The sequence below is a fragment of the Triplophysa dalaica genome, chromosome 4, assembly GCF_015846415.1.
Source record: "Triplophysa dalaica isolate WHDGS20190420 chromosome 4, ASM1584641v1, whole genome shotgun sequence".
Taxonomy (NCBI): domain Eukaryota; kingdom Metazoa; phylum Chordata; class Actinopteri; order Cypriniformes; family Nemacheilidae; genus Triplophysa; species Triplophysa dalaica.
Window position 1 is genome coordinate 22,462,847 of NC_079545.1, and position 20,857 is coordinate 22,483,703.

General features: G+C 38.7%; 1 protein-coding gene across 1 annotated transcript in view; it reads right to left on the reverse strand.

The window, feature by feature from the left end:
• Positions 1–8,493: 8,493 nt before the first annotated feature.
• The window catches only part of efnb1 (ephrin-B1), a 35,546-nt gene continuing 23,182 nt past the window's right edge, over positions 8,494–20,857 (reverse strand). Inside the window, exons 3-5 of the mRNA XM_056745767.1 lie at positions 15,326–15,418; positions 14,800–14,943; positions 8,494–11,853 (exon numbers count right to left, since the gene is read on the reverse strand). Coding sequence (XP_056601745.1) covers positions 11,468–11,853; positions 14,800–14,943; positions 15,326–15,418 — 623 coding nt within the window. The 3' untranslated portion in view covers positions 8,494–11,467. The remainder of the gene's footprint in view (positions 11,854–14,799; positions 14,944–15,325; positions 15,419–20,857) is intronic.

Below are 20,857 nucleotides of genomic sequence, written 5' to 3' on the forward strand. Positions count from 1 at the left end.
AAAACATGTGGATAAGAATTAGTTTAACAAGACCCTTATTATTTAGGTATTTAGTGCATAAGGATTTGATATTTATTTTCCATTTGTTTGGAGTTTATTATATAATTTTATTAAGGAAATACAGTAGGTCTACATAGATGGAAATGTTTTAAATAGGCCCTTATTATAACAACAATGTCAATCATACACTTTTAATCATTTATCAATTTATTTTTACCCGTCTAATGATGTCTTTGTAATTATGTTTCACAAAATCATAGGCGTAATTTGCAAGTGGGAAATCTGGGACATGATGTCCCAACCACTTTTTGGAAGAAATTAAGAAATGCTTGCGGAAGGTGTGTAAATAAACTTTCATACAAGCTCAACATTAAAATACATGCACGAGTCATTTTGCGTGTGATCACCGACATTAGAGAATTACGATCTGAAATGTGATTAATGAGAACGGTCACATTAAAAACTCACGCAGGGAATCATTATTTACACAGCCATGAAAAGATTCATGCAGAACTGAAAAACATACAACCGCTGAATGAAGAGAAAGAGAGATGATCAGGCACAATATATTTGTCTATTCATTTTTCTATTAGCCTACTTTCGGGATTGACCGGTTGGCGACCAACAGGTCTAAAGGCACAAGGCCTGCCTGACACTAGATCGAATGGCAAATCTAAGCAAATAGTTTGAAAATGTTATTCCTGAAATAAGCTGCAATGGATTTGCTGATGTTGTTAAATGGCAATACATATTCCTGATATGTTGTGCACGCTCCTGGGCCCTCATTAATCAAATGTCGCGTAGACGTCCTAAGTTTGATTTTACGATAATTTATCAAAGTGCGTACGCGTGATAACGAACAGAAAACATATTTACATCTCCATCAGATGTGAAATCTATAAATCGCAAATGATCTTGAAATTGCGCGCAGCTGAACAGTTTCGTAACTCTGCTGCACGATTTGTAAATGTGGTCCCAGGTTTGGTACCCAGATAGCACAATCCATCTGGTTTATGTCTATTAGTCATTTACATGTCATTTACATCTAAAAGACATCTGCAATACATAGTTTGCTCATCTGCAATACGTCTCGGAGACGTCTGAACCTCTGTAATATGTCTGCTAAAGATCTGGAGATCTGCTGTGTAGAAACATCTGCTAAACATCTTAGAAAGAGCAGCTTTACATCCATTCTAAATCATAAACACCTTACAGACATCTTCTAGATGTCTATGTGACATCTGACAGCAGACATCTCCGAGACGTAATGAAGATGAGCAAACTATGTATTGTAGATGTCTTGCAGATGTAAATGCAGACGTCAAATAGACGAAAGCCAGTTGTATGTGTGCTATCAGGGTAGTCTCACGTAGCCAGACCTTGAAGGTATGGAACTTATCGGCGCTTTCTTTGGCAAGGCCCGCCCAAGAGGCCAAATGACTGAGAGGTAAAGCAACCATTGTGCCGCGTTATGTTTAGAGCATTGGGAAAATGTCCCAGCAGTAACAGACCGGTGTGAATTCACAAACGTGTCAGAAGTTGACAGCAACCATATGATAATAAGTTTATGCCGTGAACCTAACATACTTTTAAGAATTAAGCGTTTCGTCGATCGTGTTAAATTCTAATAGCAACCGTTGTAAACACGACAGCTTACTAAGGTCAGACGGCTTTGTGGCGTTTCCAGGCGGACCGTTAAAGAACGTGACACACGTCTCCGCGAAAACTTGTGATATTCAACCAATCAGATGACGGCTTTGAACGTGCTGAAGTGTTTCCAGAAAAGTGTGCTTTATGCATCAGACGTTCAGCCAACTGATCGTCTGAGGCTGAGACTAGAGGTTTAGTGATATTGTTTTATATTTTATTTTATTAAATATAAACATTTTATACAATTATAATTAGTATTAAAAATAATAGTATTTATTATTATCAAGGTAATTGATGCCCGATGACTCCTGAGATAGGCGCAGGCTCCCCGTGACCCGAGGTATAATATATATATAATATAGTTCAGATAAGCGGTAGAAAATGGATGGATGGATTATCAAGGTAATATTTATTGTACAATATTTTATTGAACATCATTTTCTTTGTGGATGGATTGCTTATTGCTTACAATGCTTGATCGCTTACAATATTCTCTGCTGGTTAGACTATGATTAACGGGGTAGAGATTTATTATTGGTCACAAAAATGAATCATTAAAAAAACTCAATGTGATATGGTCAATGGGCTTTAAAATTCTGCCAAAAAAGTTCTGAATTCAGAATGGTTGAAGGCCGTAATTAATCACATTTCACAGTGGTTACAGTGGAACTTAAGTAACCTTGTCTCATTTACAGCAGCAGCTTCTCTTGTAGTGAGAAACACATTAACAGGACACTAATATAAAACATAACAAGTCCTCATCCAGTACAGCCTATTGGTGATACCTGAAGTTACAGGCCAAAAATGCCGGGAAGGTTAATGTCACGGCACCCTGACCTCTCATTAAGTTTATTAGCAGTCGTACCAGCGCTACAACTTCTTACAACCTCCCATAACGTTCATGAGCATTCAAGATTGTTCAAACATCATCTGCGGGATGATTTGTACCTGAGTGAGACACTAAAGTAACACACTGGCCAAGTTAGCATTAGCAACCCTTTGGCTAAATTGCCTAAAACACAACTTTAATATGCTTGGCACATGCTTATGCTATTTATCTCTGCAGATAGGGCGAACACACATGTACCATAGATCATCTTAATTATGATTAATATTCTAATATCCTGGAGTGCTAAATGAGCTCCTCGGTGCAAAGTTTCTGCTTTAAATAAATTCTGCTAGTTTGCCAATTAAAATAATGCATAGGATGAGATTAAGGAAGGGAAAATTAGTGAGTTTTTTAGCCCACAAGGAACTAAAGACAGAACCTGGTTTGCTAAAAGATACAATTAAGTCTATGTATAGTGCCTGTACCCATGACAAACATCCCCAAACCAAGAATGCATAACTGTTTGTTTGTTTTTTGTAACTTATGGACAGTCTTGTAATGGTTAAAACTTTGTAGTCTTCAAGTTCTGTGTATTAAGGGGAAATGTTTAACCAGAGGTCTTTTTGGCAGGGTTACAAAAAAATGTTAATTACATATATCATCATTACGTTTACATTTTCCTGGCAGAGGCTTTCTAGCCAGAAAGACTGAAGAAATGCCAAATATTGCGATGATTTCATCAGCCTGTAGGAATGGATGAAATTGAAGACTAAACCATGACGTGCCGACAGGATCTCATGCAGTATGATCATTGTTCTATCAGTGGATTAAATTAGGTGTTGGATTTTCCTTTGTCAACTCCTTGAATTGTCTGCTGTTTACACAAAATCTTTCAAACAAAAACTCTGGAGTGTTTTTTTCCATCACACAAGTGACTTGTGTGTGCGTGCAGGTCCTTGCTAAGTTCAACAGCGAAGTAGTTTGTACTGCACTTTGCATTTTGTTGTTTTAGATATACTGAATAAATAATCAAATATTTGATATTTTGTCTAGTAAGTTGCTTCTGACTTTGCCAAGACGTCCGTTTGCCGTTTACTGTTTTCTTTGATCTCTTGATGGGTGCGTGGAGAGAGAATTTGTTTAAGTCAGAACAGACCTTTGTAACAGTTTAAAGTTATAACGAGTAAAAAGCATTCATTTTGTAAACACACAAACACACAAAGATCATGGAATGGCAAGCAATGCGTATTTTAAGAATATAATATCAGGTTTTTCCAAACACGATTACCTAATGTCCTAATAAAGTGTGACACATGGGGCATAACTGTGAGTTAGTTTATACAGTCATATAAATAATCTTATCTAGCATCATACCTCATCAAACTCTAAACACACACGCTCTCCCACAATGACCTTATGAGTTATACCGACTTATAAGTCTGCTTGTCAGCAGTGCTGCCTAGGTCTCCAGAAACTTGGGTCCCTCAAGAGCTTTTAATAACAGCATTAACATAAATAGGCTGGTGATTGGTGAATTTCGGGGTGCAATTTGCTCAGATATCCTCATTCATTGCTTCTATAGAAAACAACAATGTTTCATGAACTCATCTTTTTAAGGCACTATTTCAGAAATGAAATCGAAATGACATCAGTTCATTGGCCTTTACAAATTTGCTTTCCCACAACATGGCAATAACAATAAAAAGCCTGACCCTTGAAGAACCTCTCTGAAAGAGAAAAAAAACGATTCATTTGAAATGGGGTTTGGTTGCATTTCACATCCTCAATAAATCAGGGTTTCTGTGAGGGTCTGACAATCGCTCTGCTTTTCCTAATAAGTTGCACAAATCTGGTTGATTTAAAAGGATGTCTTTCTCTTGCTTGCTTCCAGGCCCTTTGCACCATAAGAGTAGTTTTTCAAATCAGTCAACCTTAAAGGGATAGTTCATCCAAAAATGTCATTTCAAATAAATATGACTTTCTTGCTTCTGCAGAACACGATAAGAAGATATTTTGAAGAAAGTTGGTAACCGAACAGCGGCGCAACCCATTCACTTCTGTTGCATGAACACCAGTGCAAGTGAATAGGTACCCTCGCTGTTAAGTTAACATTTTCTCAAAATATCTTATTTTGTGTTCTGCAGAAGAAAGTAACAAAGAGGGTTATTTTTGGGGGGTGAGCCACCACTTTTAACATAAAAGCCTTACATATCCTTTTGTGTTCATTCTTGTGTTTCAAGAGAACTAGGCCTTTAATGTACTTTAAAATCTTGTGCCAGTGTTTTTTTTGAGGATCAATCCTGATTTAGAGTTTGGAGTTCGCCACCATTAAAAAATGCAGTCAGCAGAACCTCGGGTCTTGCCAAGCCTTAAGTCTGCCAGGCTCCGAGTAAATTATAAGTCACGTAATTTTGGCCTTTTATTTTTGGATTAGAAATGTTAATATTTATGCATACTTGTGTGTGCTTGTTTTAATCCCATAACAAGGAAAAATCCTCTAATTATCAGACAAACCTTTTTCCAATCTCATAAAAAAGCACTCCAGATGGTTTCTGGTTAGATCCATTAGAACTGTTGAGGATCCCCACCACTAATGCACAGAAACACACTCATGCTTATTAGAGAGATTCTCTGGAAAGTTCACGTGCTCTTTTGGGTTATAAATGTTGTTGGAGCTGAGGGAAGAGGAGGCAGTGTGTATGCGCTCAGAGACGGGTGCGCGCGTGTGTGTGTGACTGTGAGCATGTGGTGTGGTATTTAGGTCACATTTCCAGCGGGCTGGTTTTCCAGTGTCAGAAAGAATTTAAGAGAAAGATTCTGTGAGTTCTGGATGAGCGTTTCAGTCTCAGCATGAGCTACTAATGCGGGTTCCTAAGTTTCACTATCTTGCAACTTCATCATAAATACATTAAGATTTAATGGGCAGAAACAAAATGGCAGCTCCAGATGAACCTCGGTGAGTTTTTCCTTAGAAAATGTTACCCTGCATACATGCTTTTGCACATTAGTTCTCAGACACACACCCTCCAGAGAATTATCCCTATTGCTTTACTTCTAAAATCATTGCAGGACTAAATTAAATAAACATACATTTTCCTTTTTTTGAGACAAATACACATTTTTTGTTCTGTAAAAACACAAAAGAAGACATTTTGAACAATTAAGAATTCCAATAGTTTTGGGGAACCTGACTACCATTTTTTGACTACCATAAAAATCTCAGTCGCTTAAATTCTTCCAAATATCTTCTGAAATTTCAAATTTGGTTAGAGTATCCCTTTAAAATCAGTGCAGTCCAAAATATGTTTCCCCCAAACCCCATTTTCCTATTTTCAGGTAAAAAAGGACAAAGGGGAAAACTGCTTCCGACACAGACAAATGAGAAGACATGAATGAAACCACCCAGAAACACCCCCCCAACCCCTCATGGCTCATTGGGAATTAAAGTGAGTTAAGGGTTTGAAAGAGCAAAAAGACAGAGCTAAAGAGACTTCTGCTTCTCCTGTTGGGATCACTGTTAAAAGTGTCCTGCACAGAGACAAGAGTGAAGGAAACTGTGATTTAGGAGGAAAGAATTGTTTCTACAGAGCTCATTAAAACATAATTAACAATTAAACACAAACTAAGAAAGCAAATAGAGGAAGAGAGTGAAATAACTGTTTAATCTGTGTGCATCCATCTGTCTCTCTCTCACGCTCTATACATTCATCTCTTGCTCTCTCGCTCTTTTACAAGGTAGCAAATGTTCTGGTTTAATATTAATGGTATTCCCTGACTACAGCTCTTAGCTCTTACAGCAACCTATGAACTTTTCCTCATGTGGTCCCAAGTCTACATTAATCCCCCTGTAAGAACAATGGTAGGCCACTGTATGTATTTATGTACAAATGTAAGGAATGTGTAGGGGGGGTTAGCTATAGTTTGGTAGGGAGTGGGACACAACTGGTCGTTGTTTCTAATATGTCACAAGTTGTCATAGTTTGTAGAGAGATACTTGAAAACAATTTTGCTGTCATCAGTATGCAGGCATTTTGAAAATTTGAGTTCACATCTGCCTTATTGTTTAGTTTTAAGTTTCACTAAATGAGCCTAAAATATATTTTAAATACCGTTTCACTTCACAACAGTTGGATAACTTTGTGCTTTTTGAACTTCACCATTTTACCTTAGCATATCATGAAGGTATTTTAATATAAATTTGTGTTCAACTAAAGTTATGCATCTGGGAAGGCATGAGGTGAGAAGTTTATTTTATGGTGAACTATTACTTTGATATATCCCCTCACATGTGTCCGTAAAATATTTTTTATCATTTTAAAATGTAGACCATCAAAAGAAGCCTTTTTTTCAAAGTATTTAAAATACAAGTGTACATTAACTTTTGTATGTTTTCTTTTATTAATAATAGGACGCAATTTCTCATGATAATAATCAAGTGCGATCTGCTGGCAGCTGCAGGGAGCAGTTCAGTAGTCATCTTGAGTCTGATTGGATTACTGATGAGACAAGAGATTTCAGTGCCCGGACTCACAACTCAGCCTTGATTCTTTTTCCATCTAACACTGAATCATCAAACACTTGATAAAATAAAATCAATCTTTCACAGATTTGCGTATCATCTTTTCCTTTGACTGTTTTCAATTATTTCTACTTATCTGTAATGTTACCCATTTAACTCCCTCCTCTGGTTTTCTCTAGATTCTTTCTCCCTCCCTCTGGGTACCGTAATAGTAGCAGATAGAAGCTTGCGGAGCCCACGGCATTTACCCAGAATGCACAGAGGCTGAGTGGGCAGTAAATCTAATATCAGTCTTGTGCAGATTGATCACCTGTCACATGACTTGCTTAATGCTTTCTAAGTCTCTCCTTGTCTGTCCCGCACACAAAAAGTCTACGCATTCTTAAATATTAGTGAATATAGTAAATTGTGTGTCACTCCTAAATGCAATTATATCTGCTGTTGACCTGATTTTTCATGATCATTTGTGAGATTGGAACAGCAGAACTGCTCGAGTCTATCCTAATGGACGTAATAAATATATAGAAAACTATACAGATGTTTGGATGTTCCACTGTGTCTGTATTTCTGCGGCTATAATTTGGCAGCCTTTCTGATGTTGCTTTCTGATCCTCTAAAAAGGAAATATGTATTTTTTCATTGATAGCCATTGAATGGAAGAGTAAACTACACCTTAAATGGGATAGTTCTCCATAAAATGAAAATTCTTTCATGAATGACTAACTCTCTAGTTGTTTCAAACCTGTATACATTTCTTTGTTTGGTTGAACACAGAAAGATATTTGGATAAATGCTTGTAACCAAACAGTTCTTGGACCCCATTGACTACCATAGTAGTAAGTGCCCCAGAACTGTTTGCTGTCCTACATTTTTCAAAATATCTTCTTTTTTGTTCAACAGAACAAATCAAATGTAATGGAATTTTTCCTACTATTGTAGTCAATGGGGTCCAAGAACGGTTTGGTTATAAGCATTTTCCCAAATATCTTTCTCTGTGTTCAATCAAACAAAGAAATGTATAAAGATTTGGAACAACTCGAGGGTGAGTAAATAAGTGAGTGAATGATCCCTTTAAAATGTCTTAAAAAATATTTTGCTCCAAAATGAGAAATATAGTTAAAATATGTTACGCAACATTCCTGGATGCATAGGAAGGAAACTATAACACACATCATCCACATAAAGATTCTATACAGAAGTGTGAATTTTCTTTTACGTGCGCCCCATCGACCATCCAACACCATAGTCACTCAAACTTTGATGTGTTGAAGTCAAACACTCGGTGTTTGTGTGCGAGCGTTGAGGGACAAATAACCTAAAGCATTATGAAATATTTGTGACACTGAGAACGTGACTCGCCGAGACAGCTTGTTGTGTTTGAAATAACAGCACAGCTTGCGTATTCATTCGTATTCGGCGACGAAAAATTGACATGTAGCACAAACACATTCGACAGAAACCCACTCAGCATTCAGGAAGAAACGAGAAGAGCGACTTCCATAGGAAAAAACTTTATTTATCCTTTTAAATGCTTTCTGAGGGTTGAGACTTGGCGAAGTGTCATATATGGGGGAACTCTGAGGACACTGTGTGAATTCTAAAGAAATGCTGTCACCGGGGGGCACCAGCACTGCCAACACATACATCAAAACTTAATAATACTGAAATCTGCAACAAAATCTTAGTAAACGAAAATGATAACAATAATAATGTACTTGACTGAATAACAATTAAAACAAAAAAAATGAAAACTGGGACAGAGGGAGAAAACATTGTGCTGCAAAAAAAGCGTTTTTGCTGAAGTCGCTCCGAGGTCCAGGCGACGCGCTGACCCTCTCCACGAACAAGTCCATATTGTGAAAGAGTGGATGAACTGTGATTTGATGGGGATGGATCAAGGTCAGGGAAAAGGTTTTCTCATTAGATTTGTCTTTCTCATAATATTGTGATAATCCTTAAAAGGTCAAAAGTCGCCACCAATCTGTCTCTGTGCTTGAGGGGGAGAGTAAGACAGTGTGTGTGCGTGTTTGTGTAAATGCACGGGTTTTTCGAATGAGTCGACTTCGGTAAACCTCATTGGGTGAAATGGCATTAACAGATGTCAGAAAGATCCGTTTCCTCAGTTCGACTAAGCGCACAACACCGCAGGTGTCTGACCGCAGAATAAGAGCAGAATCAACTTTTAACCTGACAAATGTGATGGCAAAAGGTTTATCTCCCTTTGTTTTTATGGTACAAGCAAATCAGTCAAGAAACAAGGAGCAACTGCCTCGCAACGTCAACGAGACGTAGGCTAAGCTACAGAACATTATTCCCTCCAGCTGAAACAGTCCGTCAGTCACGCTACTGCTGTTCTGTAAAACTACAGGCACAGAAATTCACAGATGATGCTCTGTTAATTTGCTTGAAGGGAAAACCACAGTTATTGCTAAATCTGGGATAAACGATTTCAAGGCCAAACCGCCCCTGCATCTCTAAGGGCAAAAACAAAGTCATGAATTTCTGCTAAGTGCTCGTCCAATGTAAATGATAAAGAGCTGATCTGTCGTGGACAGCTGTTCAGGCGAGCACACACACACGCTTAGTTGCGATAGCTGTTGCTGGTTTAGTTCTCTTCATGTACCCTGCTGGTGCTTTTATATATTCGTGTGTGTTCAGGCATCTCTTGTGTAATAAGTCTCTCTCCTTCTTTTCCTCCTTCATGAACCATGGCATGGAATATTTGACCTGGTTCTATTTGTAAAAACAAAATAACAGCAAAAATAGCATCCTTCTCTTGTATAACAGGGAGGACGAAGTGTGTCTGCATGTGCGCATGTGTGAAGGGACTTGCTGCTGCTGCTTTAGGCTGACCTTTCAAAACCGTTCTCCTTAATCAAAAACCAACCAAACGAATCAGAAAAAGAAAAAAGGAAAACCACGAGACAGGAAATATTTTACTTACAAAAGGTCTTTAAAAAAAAAAGACTCATATTTACAAAAGTTTTTGCATTTTTCAAAATCCTAATTAAAGTTTCATTAACAGGGTCTTTAATAAAACGGAGCTTTATATTCAACAATTTTTCCCAACATACATTATTTACAAGATCTCGGGTCTAAAATAAGCGAGGGAGGAAAGAAACAACAGCAATATTTCTAAACGAAAGATCTATAACATGAGAAAGCAACAGAGAAATATTGGCCTTCTCTGATTGGCTGCGCTTGAGGCCAGATGCAAATGCATCTAATTTCAAATTAGCATAGGCGTAAACACACCTGACGCCACTGTTTACTGTTTATCATTTCACGTGCAGTCCGTATAAAAATAGACCTAGCGCTAGATTCTCTGTGACGGTACAATGGGCTTGTTTTCCATTTCTGATATTTTTTTTTAAATAAGTGTGTTTGTATGCTAATAGGGATCATTTATGTGCATATCTAAGAGCAAGGAGAGATGAAGGCATAATTTCTTTTTTATGTATTTCTTATGTTTATGAATATTTGGTTTCTGTGTGGGACTGTTTCATACTGTTCATGACAGTGTGACATGAATTATACACAAAAAACACATGTAAGTGGACTAAATTATGCGATGAAATACACGTTTTGTGGCTGAAAATAGGTCACAGGCTCATGGTGTCGAGGCGAAACCCTAACAAAATGACTTTCAAAACACTTTGGGAAAGAGAGAAAAAAGATGAAGAAAAATTACAAAATACAAATATTATTCTGCACTTCACGCATCACTGACAAAACACGGCAAATATCTACTTGTATTCTGCAGAGAGGAGTGAGAATTTAAACTGAAATATCTCTCAAATAAACACAATCTAGCAAAGCATTCTGGGAGTTCGGTAAGGGCTGACACAGATTTGTCACTGGCTTACATTTTAAATTCTCTCTGTCACTCACTTTTTTTCCACCGAGAGGCTGTTTGTGGTACTGACCCGTGAACACCAACGTACGTATGCAAGGGTATGTTTTATTTAATTGCCTCAAACGTAGAATGGGAGACAAAAGGAAATGAGATGAGTTTATAACAGTGTTCAAGAAGTTACTTTCTGGACAGAAACACTGTTTAAAAGCTACAAGAATTGAGGTGATACAGAAGCAAACACTGTGTGGGAGTGAGATATGTAAAAGAGACAAAAAAATAAGCAAACACACAAATGAGAGCATCTTGTATTTTGATGTCGATCTAGTGTCCCACTGTGATCGGTTAAAGGCTGTTCTTTGTGCCTGAGTGCCACACACACTGTGGGGGGTTCTCTGCTGTTTCGCATAAATGCGCAGAGACCTGCAGACACACATACACACAGTGCAGTGTTCAGAAAAAAGGAAATTCGAGATGTGCGTTATCTGCGCAGTCTTTTCTCGCTCCTCGTTTCCTCATCTCCGACATGTAGCAAACAGGGCTGGGTAGTGGAAAAAAGATTCAGGATACCTTACAAAAACATGTTCTTATTGCGGTCACTTCTCTCCCTTTTCCCTCAGACTTTGTAGTAGATATTGGCTGGGCTCTGGGGGGGCATTTCCTGAACGATGTAGACGGGGTGCCCATAATCCCCGCTCACTTTTTCATAGTGCGGACAGTAGTTATTCTCTGCTGTCCGCAGGGGGATGATGATGTCACTTGGTTCTGAGCCGGACTGGGTGGCTCCTTTGGGCGTGGCCAGAGTGCTGAGCGACAGGGAAGTCGCGCCCCTGGGCTGCGAGTGCTTGCGGGTTCTCTTGCGAAGCTTGAGGAGTAGGACGATGAGGATGATGATGATGAGGAGGAAGATGACACAGCCCGCTCCGATGGCAGCGAAGAGCGCAGGTTTAGAGCCAAAAATACCTTCCACCGAACCAGAATTGTTCTCCTGGTTTCTCGTGCCTGAGAGAGAACGAAAGACATTGTGAACACCATATTTTTTTATTTCATTACATCCCTCTCTCCTCACATTTTATTACTAAGAACAAAAGACTAGCTACACACTTGAGCACACACTTCATTAACAGTGTTTAGAGTTGCTCTCTGTTGTCCGAGACAAAGACAACTGACCACAGTAAACTAAATAGAAACAAACCTCTGTGTTTGTTAACACTGGCACTAAGCTACTATTAAAGTTAATAAAACTTGTTATCGGTAGAATGAGTTTATTGTTGGCCTTCCAGCTGAACGGGCTACCGTATGTAGCTGTTTTATTTTAATCCTGTGCCTAACTACACATTATCCACAGGCGCATTTTTGTCTGACAATAATATCTGCTATGTCAAAGTATATTTAACAGTGCGACGGAGCTAAATAACACAGGACCAGATTGAAATTACCCTGTCAGACTGTAGTCCCGCAATGAACGGTGATTTATGAACAATTTTAGTGCGCTCAGCACTGCTAGCATTGGATAGTCGAACGTGTTGACATGTACCTCAGTGACATAGGCACAAACTTTAAGCAACACATGTAAGTAACTAAAGGGTAGTAATAATAATAGGTGGTTATATTAAATTGCTAGAATAGTAATCTGACCTGAACTAAGAGTCAAGAGTCATTCAAATCAGAGACATAAAAATGGTCAACAAAAGAAAATATCCTGTCTTTTATTCAGTCGAAGAATAACCAGAAAATTATGAAATAAAAATATTGGAATGAAGTGAAAAATATTAAAGACAATCATAGTGTTGTAATTATTTTTTCCCGTTTTTATGTCAGTTGCTGTTTACTACATGAAACAACATTTGGTTACAAATGACCTGAACTGTTTGCTATTAATATGAAACGACACACTGTAAACCCATTTCTTTAAGTAAAAAAAACAATAGAGTATAGCAGAGAATACGTATTTTGTTATGCATTTTTGCATTTCCGGTTCCATTTGATGAGTTTTTGGTTAACAAACCTCTAAGTTTTTTCACATTTTATTCTGACATAAAACCAGTTATAACCCGCTTGTGATTTTAAAAGCTTGGTCATGTCTTAAAAACAGCGGTTACTAACAAGTTGCTAAAAGCTACTACATCCTTGACGTTAGACGTCATTGTGCATATAAATCTCACACATAATGCCACATAGACACACATCTCAAAAATGTGGATCGCACTGCTGAAAAAAACAGCATATGCTGGTTTAGTATGTTTTGATGCACGATTGCTGGTCATGTGCTGGTTTAAACTGGTCATGTGCTGGTCCTGAGCTGGTTTAAGCTGGTCAAACCAACATCAAAACATACCTTACCCAGCATATGCAGTTTTTTTTCAACAAGATTCATTTACGGTGAAATTACCAAGCAACGCGTTTTTGAAAAACTTTGAAAAAGTTGTCGGAGGCTTGGTGGTGGTGGAGTTGATGTCGAGCGATCATAGTGTAGTTTGTTTATAGCGTCGTATTAGCTTTCCCTGTTGAAAAATACTGCATATGCTGGTTCTTGTGCTGGTTTAAACTTGTCATGTGCTGGCCGTTAGGTGGGGCATGTTCAAGCTCAAACCGGTGCGCAACGTTTGTATTTGTACCGATGTCTTCACGCTTCGAAAATTCTTAAAAAAGAACACAAATAATGGCCTTCTCAGCTGCCATCGTTCAACTCTTGTGTCATCACACCAGGGTGTTCAACCGCACCATCGTATCCTTTCTAAAAACTTTTTGCAAGCTGGTCAAACCAGCATCAAAACATACCTAACCCAGCATATTTGTTTTTTTTAAACAGGGTTTTACTTCTGCTGATTGCATTAAGGTTTCAAAAATAGCAAATATTGTGTTATTCTGTAAAGATTACAAATCGTGTAAGTATCATTCAACATTGTTAATCACAGAGTTTAATTTTTTGCGATCTTTCAGGGTTTATGGGAAAAATCCTTAGGCTTTCGGTCAAGGGAACAAGTGTGGCGCTAATTTACAGGTTGGCCAACAAAAATACATCATCTCTCCGGTACTATTTTGGTTGGTAAATTGTTTCAATGTCATGTCTGACAAAAAGCTTGTATAAAACTTCATAAAGCAGATAGTTCAGACTCTATAATCGGAATGGATTAGCCCCTTTCTGAATCGGTTGTAAATTTACTATAAACGCTCACCTGTGACCGGATAGTTTTTATATTATTGCGGCAAGTTGCCACGTTGCTTAGCAACAGCCAGCCATTAGAACAATAAACAATATTGCTTGGCAGAGGAAGTGTTTATTCTGGTAATTATTAATAATAAATGTAACTCTTTATTGAACATCGTTTTTTATCATAATGCGGATGGCGTCTTCTAAAAGCAATAAGCTACTCGAGTTCACGCACAATGGTTTTATCATGAGAAAAGAGTGTTCTTAAACCGCCTCAAACCACCTTACTGTGGTAAAATCGCTGTAATGAATGACCTCTCACGGCATATTGCTTTATATTGTATCCTGGCGGAGTGTAATGTTTCTTCTCTGAGTAGAACAATCTGACCTCAAGCTGACGCAGTGTGTGTCTTTCTGTTCTTCTGTTTTTTCCTAGTGATCGGGGAAAGCATCCCTCTCTCTTTCTCTCTATCTCTCCTAATGAAGTTTAGACCTCCCGTAGGTTAATGGCTGCGAGGACGTGATAAAGACATGCTACATTAACTTCTGTCTCTCTCTTTCTGTCGCTCGCTCTCCTGCACAAACGCAGCTGCCTGAGGGAGGCAGTAGCTCTGCATTGCTGCATTTCAGCTGCGGAGCTTTTCGGTGAAATGCTGTTGTTTGATAATTGTGTTATAGCTTTTCTGATCCGAGGCTGAACTCGGATTCTGAATATTTAATGCCATTTATAGGAACATGTCACAATTCTGATCTAAGCGCATATGGGGCCACACAGACGTTTTTTGTTTCCTTACCTTTCCCGGGCATTATGGAGCCGTTGTCCTCTATGTCTCGATCTCTGTCTCTCTTGCGGGAGGGGCTTGTTGTGGGGTCCTTGATCTCATTGTCCTGGTCTGGGTCTGGGAGGTCCTTTAAATCTGGATCTGGTGCATTTGGGTCTGGAAACATAGAATTACACACATAACAAATTAAGTCTAAATAACCTCTACGAAAATGTCAGTGGTGTTTTAAAAACATAAGGAGAACTACATATGTATTCAGATTTTCGTGTTGGGGTCTGTATTCTTTTTATGTCAAATAACTTCCTCTTTCAAACAGTTAAAGTCCAATGAGGGGGCGTGTGTTCCGTGTACACGTTTAACAAACAGTATGTATACGTGCGAGGACGTTATGAGGTAATGCATCTTGTATAATGTTTAACTGCAATGTAATTGGCTGTTAATGAGTCAGCTGACTCCATGTTCCACTAAATGGGGCTTAATGACTTTACCTTTGGACATACTGGAGATAAAGAATGAGCGTGTGGGGTGTGTAACTCACCTTGGCCCACTTTCATGATGATCTTCATGGATCTCGTGCTACAAACCCCACCTTCTCTGTTTTCCAACCCTTCCATCGTTCCATTAGAAGTGGCTGGAGAGAGAGAGAGACAGAGAGGGAGAGTTTTGTGACTGTCTGGACAAATTAGAGTTAGATTTATAGGACTTTTGATTGGACTTCTTGCTGCACGACCAAAGCAGGAACAGGCAACCCTAAGTTACCTCTATAAATCACACACACACAAACAAACATATACACAAGGCCTCTGCTTGAGGAAATGCTGATTTCGCCCCTAAATCAAATGTACTTACTTTGCAACCTAATATTACCTTAGCAACGTCTAAAAACAAACTCACATTTGTGTGTGCGTTTGTCTCTCTCAGGATATGGACAAGATGAAAAAGCTCCAGTGTATTCTCCTGTTACTAGTCCCTATGATAGTAATCTGATCTCATGGGAATGCACAAACACACACACGGCTATGCAGTAAGAGAAGCCATGTGTATGCGTTTTCTCTTCGTGTGTAGGCCCTGAAGCATGGACCTCTCCAACAAAATAATCCTCAGTATGTGTGAGTGATGGAACCACAGACAGGCCAAAAACACATCGCACTGTATTGAGAGCCATATCGCTTTTCCGCTGTGCGTCTGAGACCGAGAAAAGTGTGAGAACATGACCCTGATTAATGACACAAACGCACATATATACGCACTGCCATTATGAGGTTAAATAAACTGATATTGTCACAGCGGGTGATCCACCTTCGTTCAATTTAACCACCAATTACACCCACACAAGCGCTTTCATACACACATTATTAGCTCCCATCAGTTTTGTGCTCATTACGTGGTGTGAGTGAGAAGTGCTGAGAGTGCAAGTGTGAGTTTAAGCGCACAAAATAACTGAGGTCTTCTTTATATGTACGTTATAAAGTTCTGTCATTTATTCATCCAATGCTGCTCAAAACCTGTATATTACTCTTTCTTCCGTGAAACGCAAAAGTAGCATTTTTGTAGCTTTGTGTCCATACAATGCGGGTCAATGTTATAATATATTAATGTGTGTTCTGAAGAAGAAAGAAAGTCATGTAGGCTTGGAATAACATAAATTACATGAGTAAATGGTGAATACCGATACAACTACCCTTAACTTCCTTCATTTTCCACTGTTCACTCGAGACTAGACTCTTTCGTTTCTTTTCTTAGGTAATAATTTACTAGTATGAAGATTTGTGTTCATAAAGAGACTCCGGTAAGAGAGAAAAGGCCAGGGTCCGGTTCTTGTGAATGGCCTATTGTGGGCGTGTATGGGGAGGGGTGATGTGTGTGGTTGCTAGGAGCTGCTATGATGTCATGCAGATTGAGATGTATGGCGGTAGGCTGAGTGCCAGTCTCCTTACGGGAGTGCCATGCCAACCTGTCACCGTGCCAACCACCAAATAGCATCACACAGCATGGCTCTGAAGACAAGACACACACACACACACTGGCATACACACACCCTCCAGACTCCTGCGCAAAGGACACAATTTTAACAACAGCACACACTCGAGGCTAAAACACAACACACATTCCAGACAGGCAGGGTAATCCCGCCTGTGTACTGTTAGCAAAGGGATGGATTAGCTCTAAAGCATTTTTGCGGCCACATTCTGTTGTCACTGCATCATTGCTGGATTGTAACCGGTCAGAACATTTCGGTCTTAATAGGTTCCTGCCCCTGTACACAAAAAAATGATGGTCTCGCTCTCAACTTTATTGTAATCTAAGTGCTGCACAAAGCTCCTCGTTTTCAGTCCGATTCTTGTTGAAAAGAAATTCCAAGTATTTCTATAAAAAATCTCTTTCAAACACGCAAACACATACTCAATGACCACGTGGGGAAATTAAACTGATTGGAATTTATAAAAAGGTGTTAACACACATTTTATGAAACAAAAAACACACAGGAGCTGGGGATTTACCATCTGTGAAAGCCTCTACGTGTTCGTGTGTGCGCACAGTATGTGTGAAAGAGAAAAACAAAGAAATTCAGCGTTGTCACAATAAATATAGTGTCGTCCCAGTTAGCATGTCTTGTTGACGGACATGTAGCTGTTTTTTATTTTGTGTGTGCACGTGTTTACATCAGTCCTTTGTTTGTAGCTGTACACTTATTGTTCGGTCACCATTGATCTGTCTCATGTCTTTCTCATTTGTTTAAATATTGTACATAGACACACACACAAACAATCTCGAATAAAAGATCACAGACAGGACACAGTGTTTTTGTTTAGTATTTTAACATATAATTCTCATTTTCCAACGAGATGTTATGAATAGGAATAGCCCTTTTTAAATGGGCCATGACAAATAATCAGATAATATCCGAGTCAGTTTGATGTTAAGATACGTTTGTTTACTTTTCTTGAAAAACAATGTTGATAGTGTTTTGGCTTGCCAATAGCGTGGACTGGACAGTAAAATTTTGAAAAACATTGAATATAAATAATATCTCTCTCACAGAACTGTAAACGGTTGACCAGATTTTGTTCCACATTTTAGAGATGATAATCCCCACCAACACGACAAACCATAACCGGGCTAAAGGTTCTCACTACACGTCCCACGGGTTGAGAAAATCCAGTCTCAAAAATCCAGTCTCAATGAACAGACTTAAACCATTCATGACCATAGTTGATTTTCAAGACAGCATTTTACATAACAGCCAGCAGATCTCAGCGCTGTTCCTATTGAGTCTCTGACTGAAGAGTTCCTAAAACAAAGAGCATCTGAAAAACAGCTTTGTGTGAGACGTATAATGTGCTTCCTGTAGCTACCAAACATTTTTAATCATTCTGTGGATGTGCATGTTTGTCTATGAGATTTGGGTCAGCGATCATTCTAAATGTTCTAAATTCAGAGCCACGGACGGTTCAACAACACACACACACACGTACACAACTCATCAGATCAGACACAGCTAGATTAGATCTTCTTTAGCGTCCGAAAGCTCGTCCAATCAGATGGCTACACTGGTCCAGCAGTCACATAACGGCCGACCTTTAAATCCGCAGGAGTGAGCAGCTCAATGGGAGCATGTGTATGTGTGTCAGTGGAGGGAAATTAAAATGCAATAACCTCACCGGCTTCACTTCTCTTCGACAGCCACAAGCTGAACGCGAATACAGAAGAACAGATCTGTCATCTCTGCCAGCAGGTTGAGAGAGACCGTGTTTGTTTGAGTGGGTACATAATAATAGGGTATGTGTGTGTTTTAAGGGTCATTATTTGTTATCTAAAAACAAAGCTTATATTGTTCCAGTAGAAAATCCTTCAGAATGAACTAACACACTCGTGAGGTTTCATGAAGGGAGGAATGAAACAAGAGGAGACCTGGCCTGAGATTTCACTCTCTCTCTCTTTCTCTCTCTGCATGGATCACTGGACAGATGGAATTCAACACTTCTATCATGTAACCACTTTCATTCTGTCTTTGCTTTTTTCATTCTTTATTTCTCTTTCTTTGCGTCCTTCTTTTATTGCTTTCTTTCTCCTTTATCTTTATTTCATTTCTTGGCTCCCTTTCCTTCTTTATTTTTCTTTATTTTGCTGCTTCCTTCTTTTATTACTTTCCTTCCTTCCATATTTTTTCTTTCTTTCTATCTTTTTTCTTCCTTCCATATTTCTTTATTTTTACATTCTTCCTTCTTTACTTCCTTTATTTTTCCTTTCCTTCTTCGTTTTCTGTTCTTTCCTTTATTTGGTTCCTTCCTTCTTTATTTTTTCATCCTTTATTTCACTTATAATTTTTGGCCTTACATCCCTTCTTTCTTTGCTTTCACATTTTTGTTTCTTTAAATTTACCTTTCCTTCTTCATTTCGCTTTCTTTCATTGCTTCCTTCCTTCCGTTCCTTCCGTGTTTCTTTTTTTCCCTTTTTCATTTTCATTCTTTCCAAGGTTCCTTCTTCACTTTTTCTTTCTTTGCTTTCTTTTTCACTCCTTCACTTTCTTTCTTTCTTTCTTTCTTTCTTTGCTTCCTTCCTTCCTTCCATTATTTATTTATTTTTCCATCCTTTATTTCACTTTTTAATTTTTCCCTTCTTATGACTCTTCTTTATTTGTTTTCACTCTTTTTCTTTTTCTTTCTTTTTCCATTTTTCTTTCTTTCTTTGCTTCCATCCTTGTTTTTTTCCCTTCCATTCTTCCTTATTAATTTAGCCTTATTTTCTTCTTTCTTTCTTCCTTATATTTGTTATTCGCTTTATTTTGTTGCTCCCTTCTTTTTTCTTCCTTCCATCATTTTCCTCTTTCCCTCATTTTGCGTATATTCCACTACTTCTTTTTTTATGCATCTTTATGTATGTATTTATTTATCTTTCCCTGCCTTTCTTTCGTGGCCCTCTTTCTTTCTTTCTCTCCTTATATATTTATCTTTCTGTATTCTCCTTCCTCCATTTCTTTCCTTCTTTCATTCCTTCTTTCTTTCTCCATCTCCGCCAATATAACCGCTGCAACCAATTCGCTCAAATTACTTGTAAGTGAACAAAATGACCAGCACACACTGTTAATGGTCACAGATGCATATCTGTGTGCCGGCAAATTAAAGCATTTTAAACAACAGCACAAGCCATTATGCTTATTATATTCAGACCATATTAAAAGCATTTCTAGGTAAAGCGTTGGCCGATTAATGAAGCAGAGGGGAAAGTTCAGACGGATTTGTTGAAAGGATGGAGTCAGCAGCACCGTGTGTGTGTTCTCAACGGCAGTAATCCAGATCTCCCAGAATTCCACATGTACAGGAGCACGTTTCTTTCGGGTTCACCGGATACTGACCTTAAAGACCTGGTTGCCCTTGTCACATATTTAACCTATGCGTGTCAGTAAGGGAAACACAGAGGCCGCGCACAATGGGAACGTAATTAACTGTCAATTAGTCTCTGTTCTCATGTAGCTCACACATTTGCCATCTCTAGCACAGACAAACACTCATTACGTGCATTAGCTCCATGGGAAGTGTGACCCATCATGCATCGCTGACCTTCGGCGCCGACTGGGACATTCGCATGGGCATCTCTAAAGCAACGGTGACCATTACTACAGCAACCATCCATACGCATGCTGACTTTAAGATGGAGTAACATCACAAACACACAAGCAAAGAGTGCACCTGGTGCTCGACGTCCCATAAGACAGAGAAAGATGATCCTGTGTTTTATATTGCTTTCTTTCTCTCTCCCACACGCTTTTGCCTCAAAGGGCAGAAAAAGTTGTTTAGCTGACTATGTCTTTTTGTGGTTGTACTTGCCAAGGAGGGAGGATATACAACAAAAACTCCACAAAAAATACAGCCAAAGTTTGATTTGGGGTGTGTTTTCGGTGTTATACGTCTGTAATGAGGAGTGTTTGCAATAGGTGTGTTCACAGTCATTTAAATGCTATTTATTATAGCTGAACCCATTTTGTTATCAGTATCAACCTGTTAACTTCAAATATGAACCCTTTATTGCCCCCATTAGGAAAGCCATGTTAAACGGATCATATCATTAA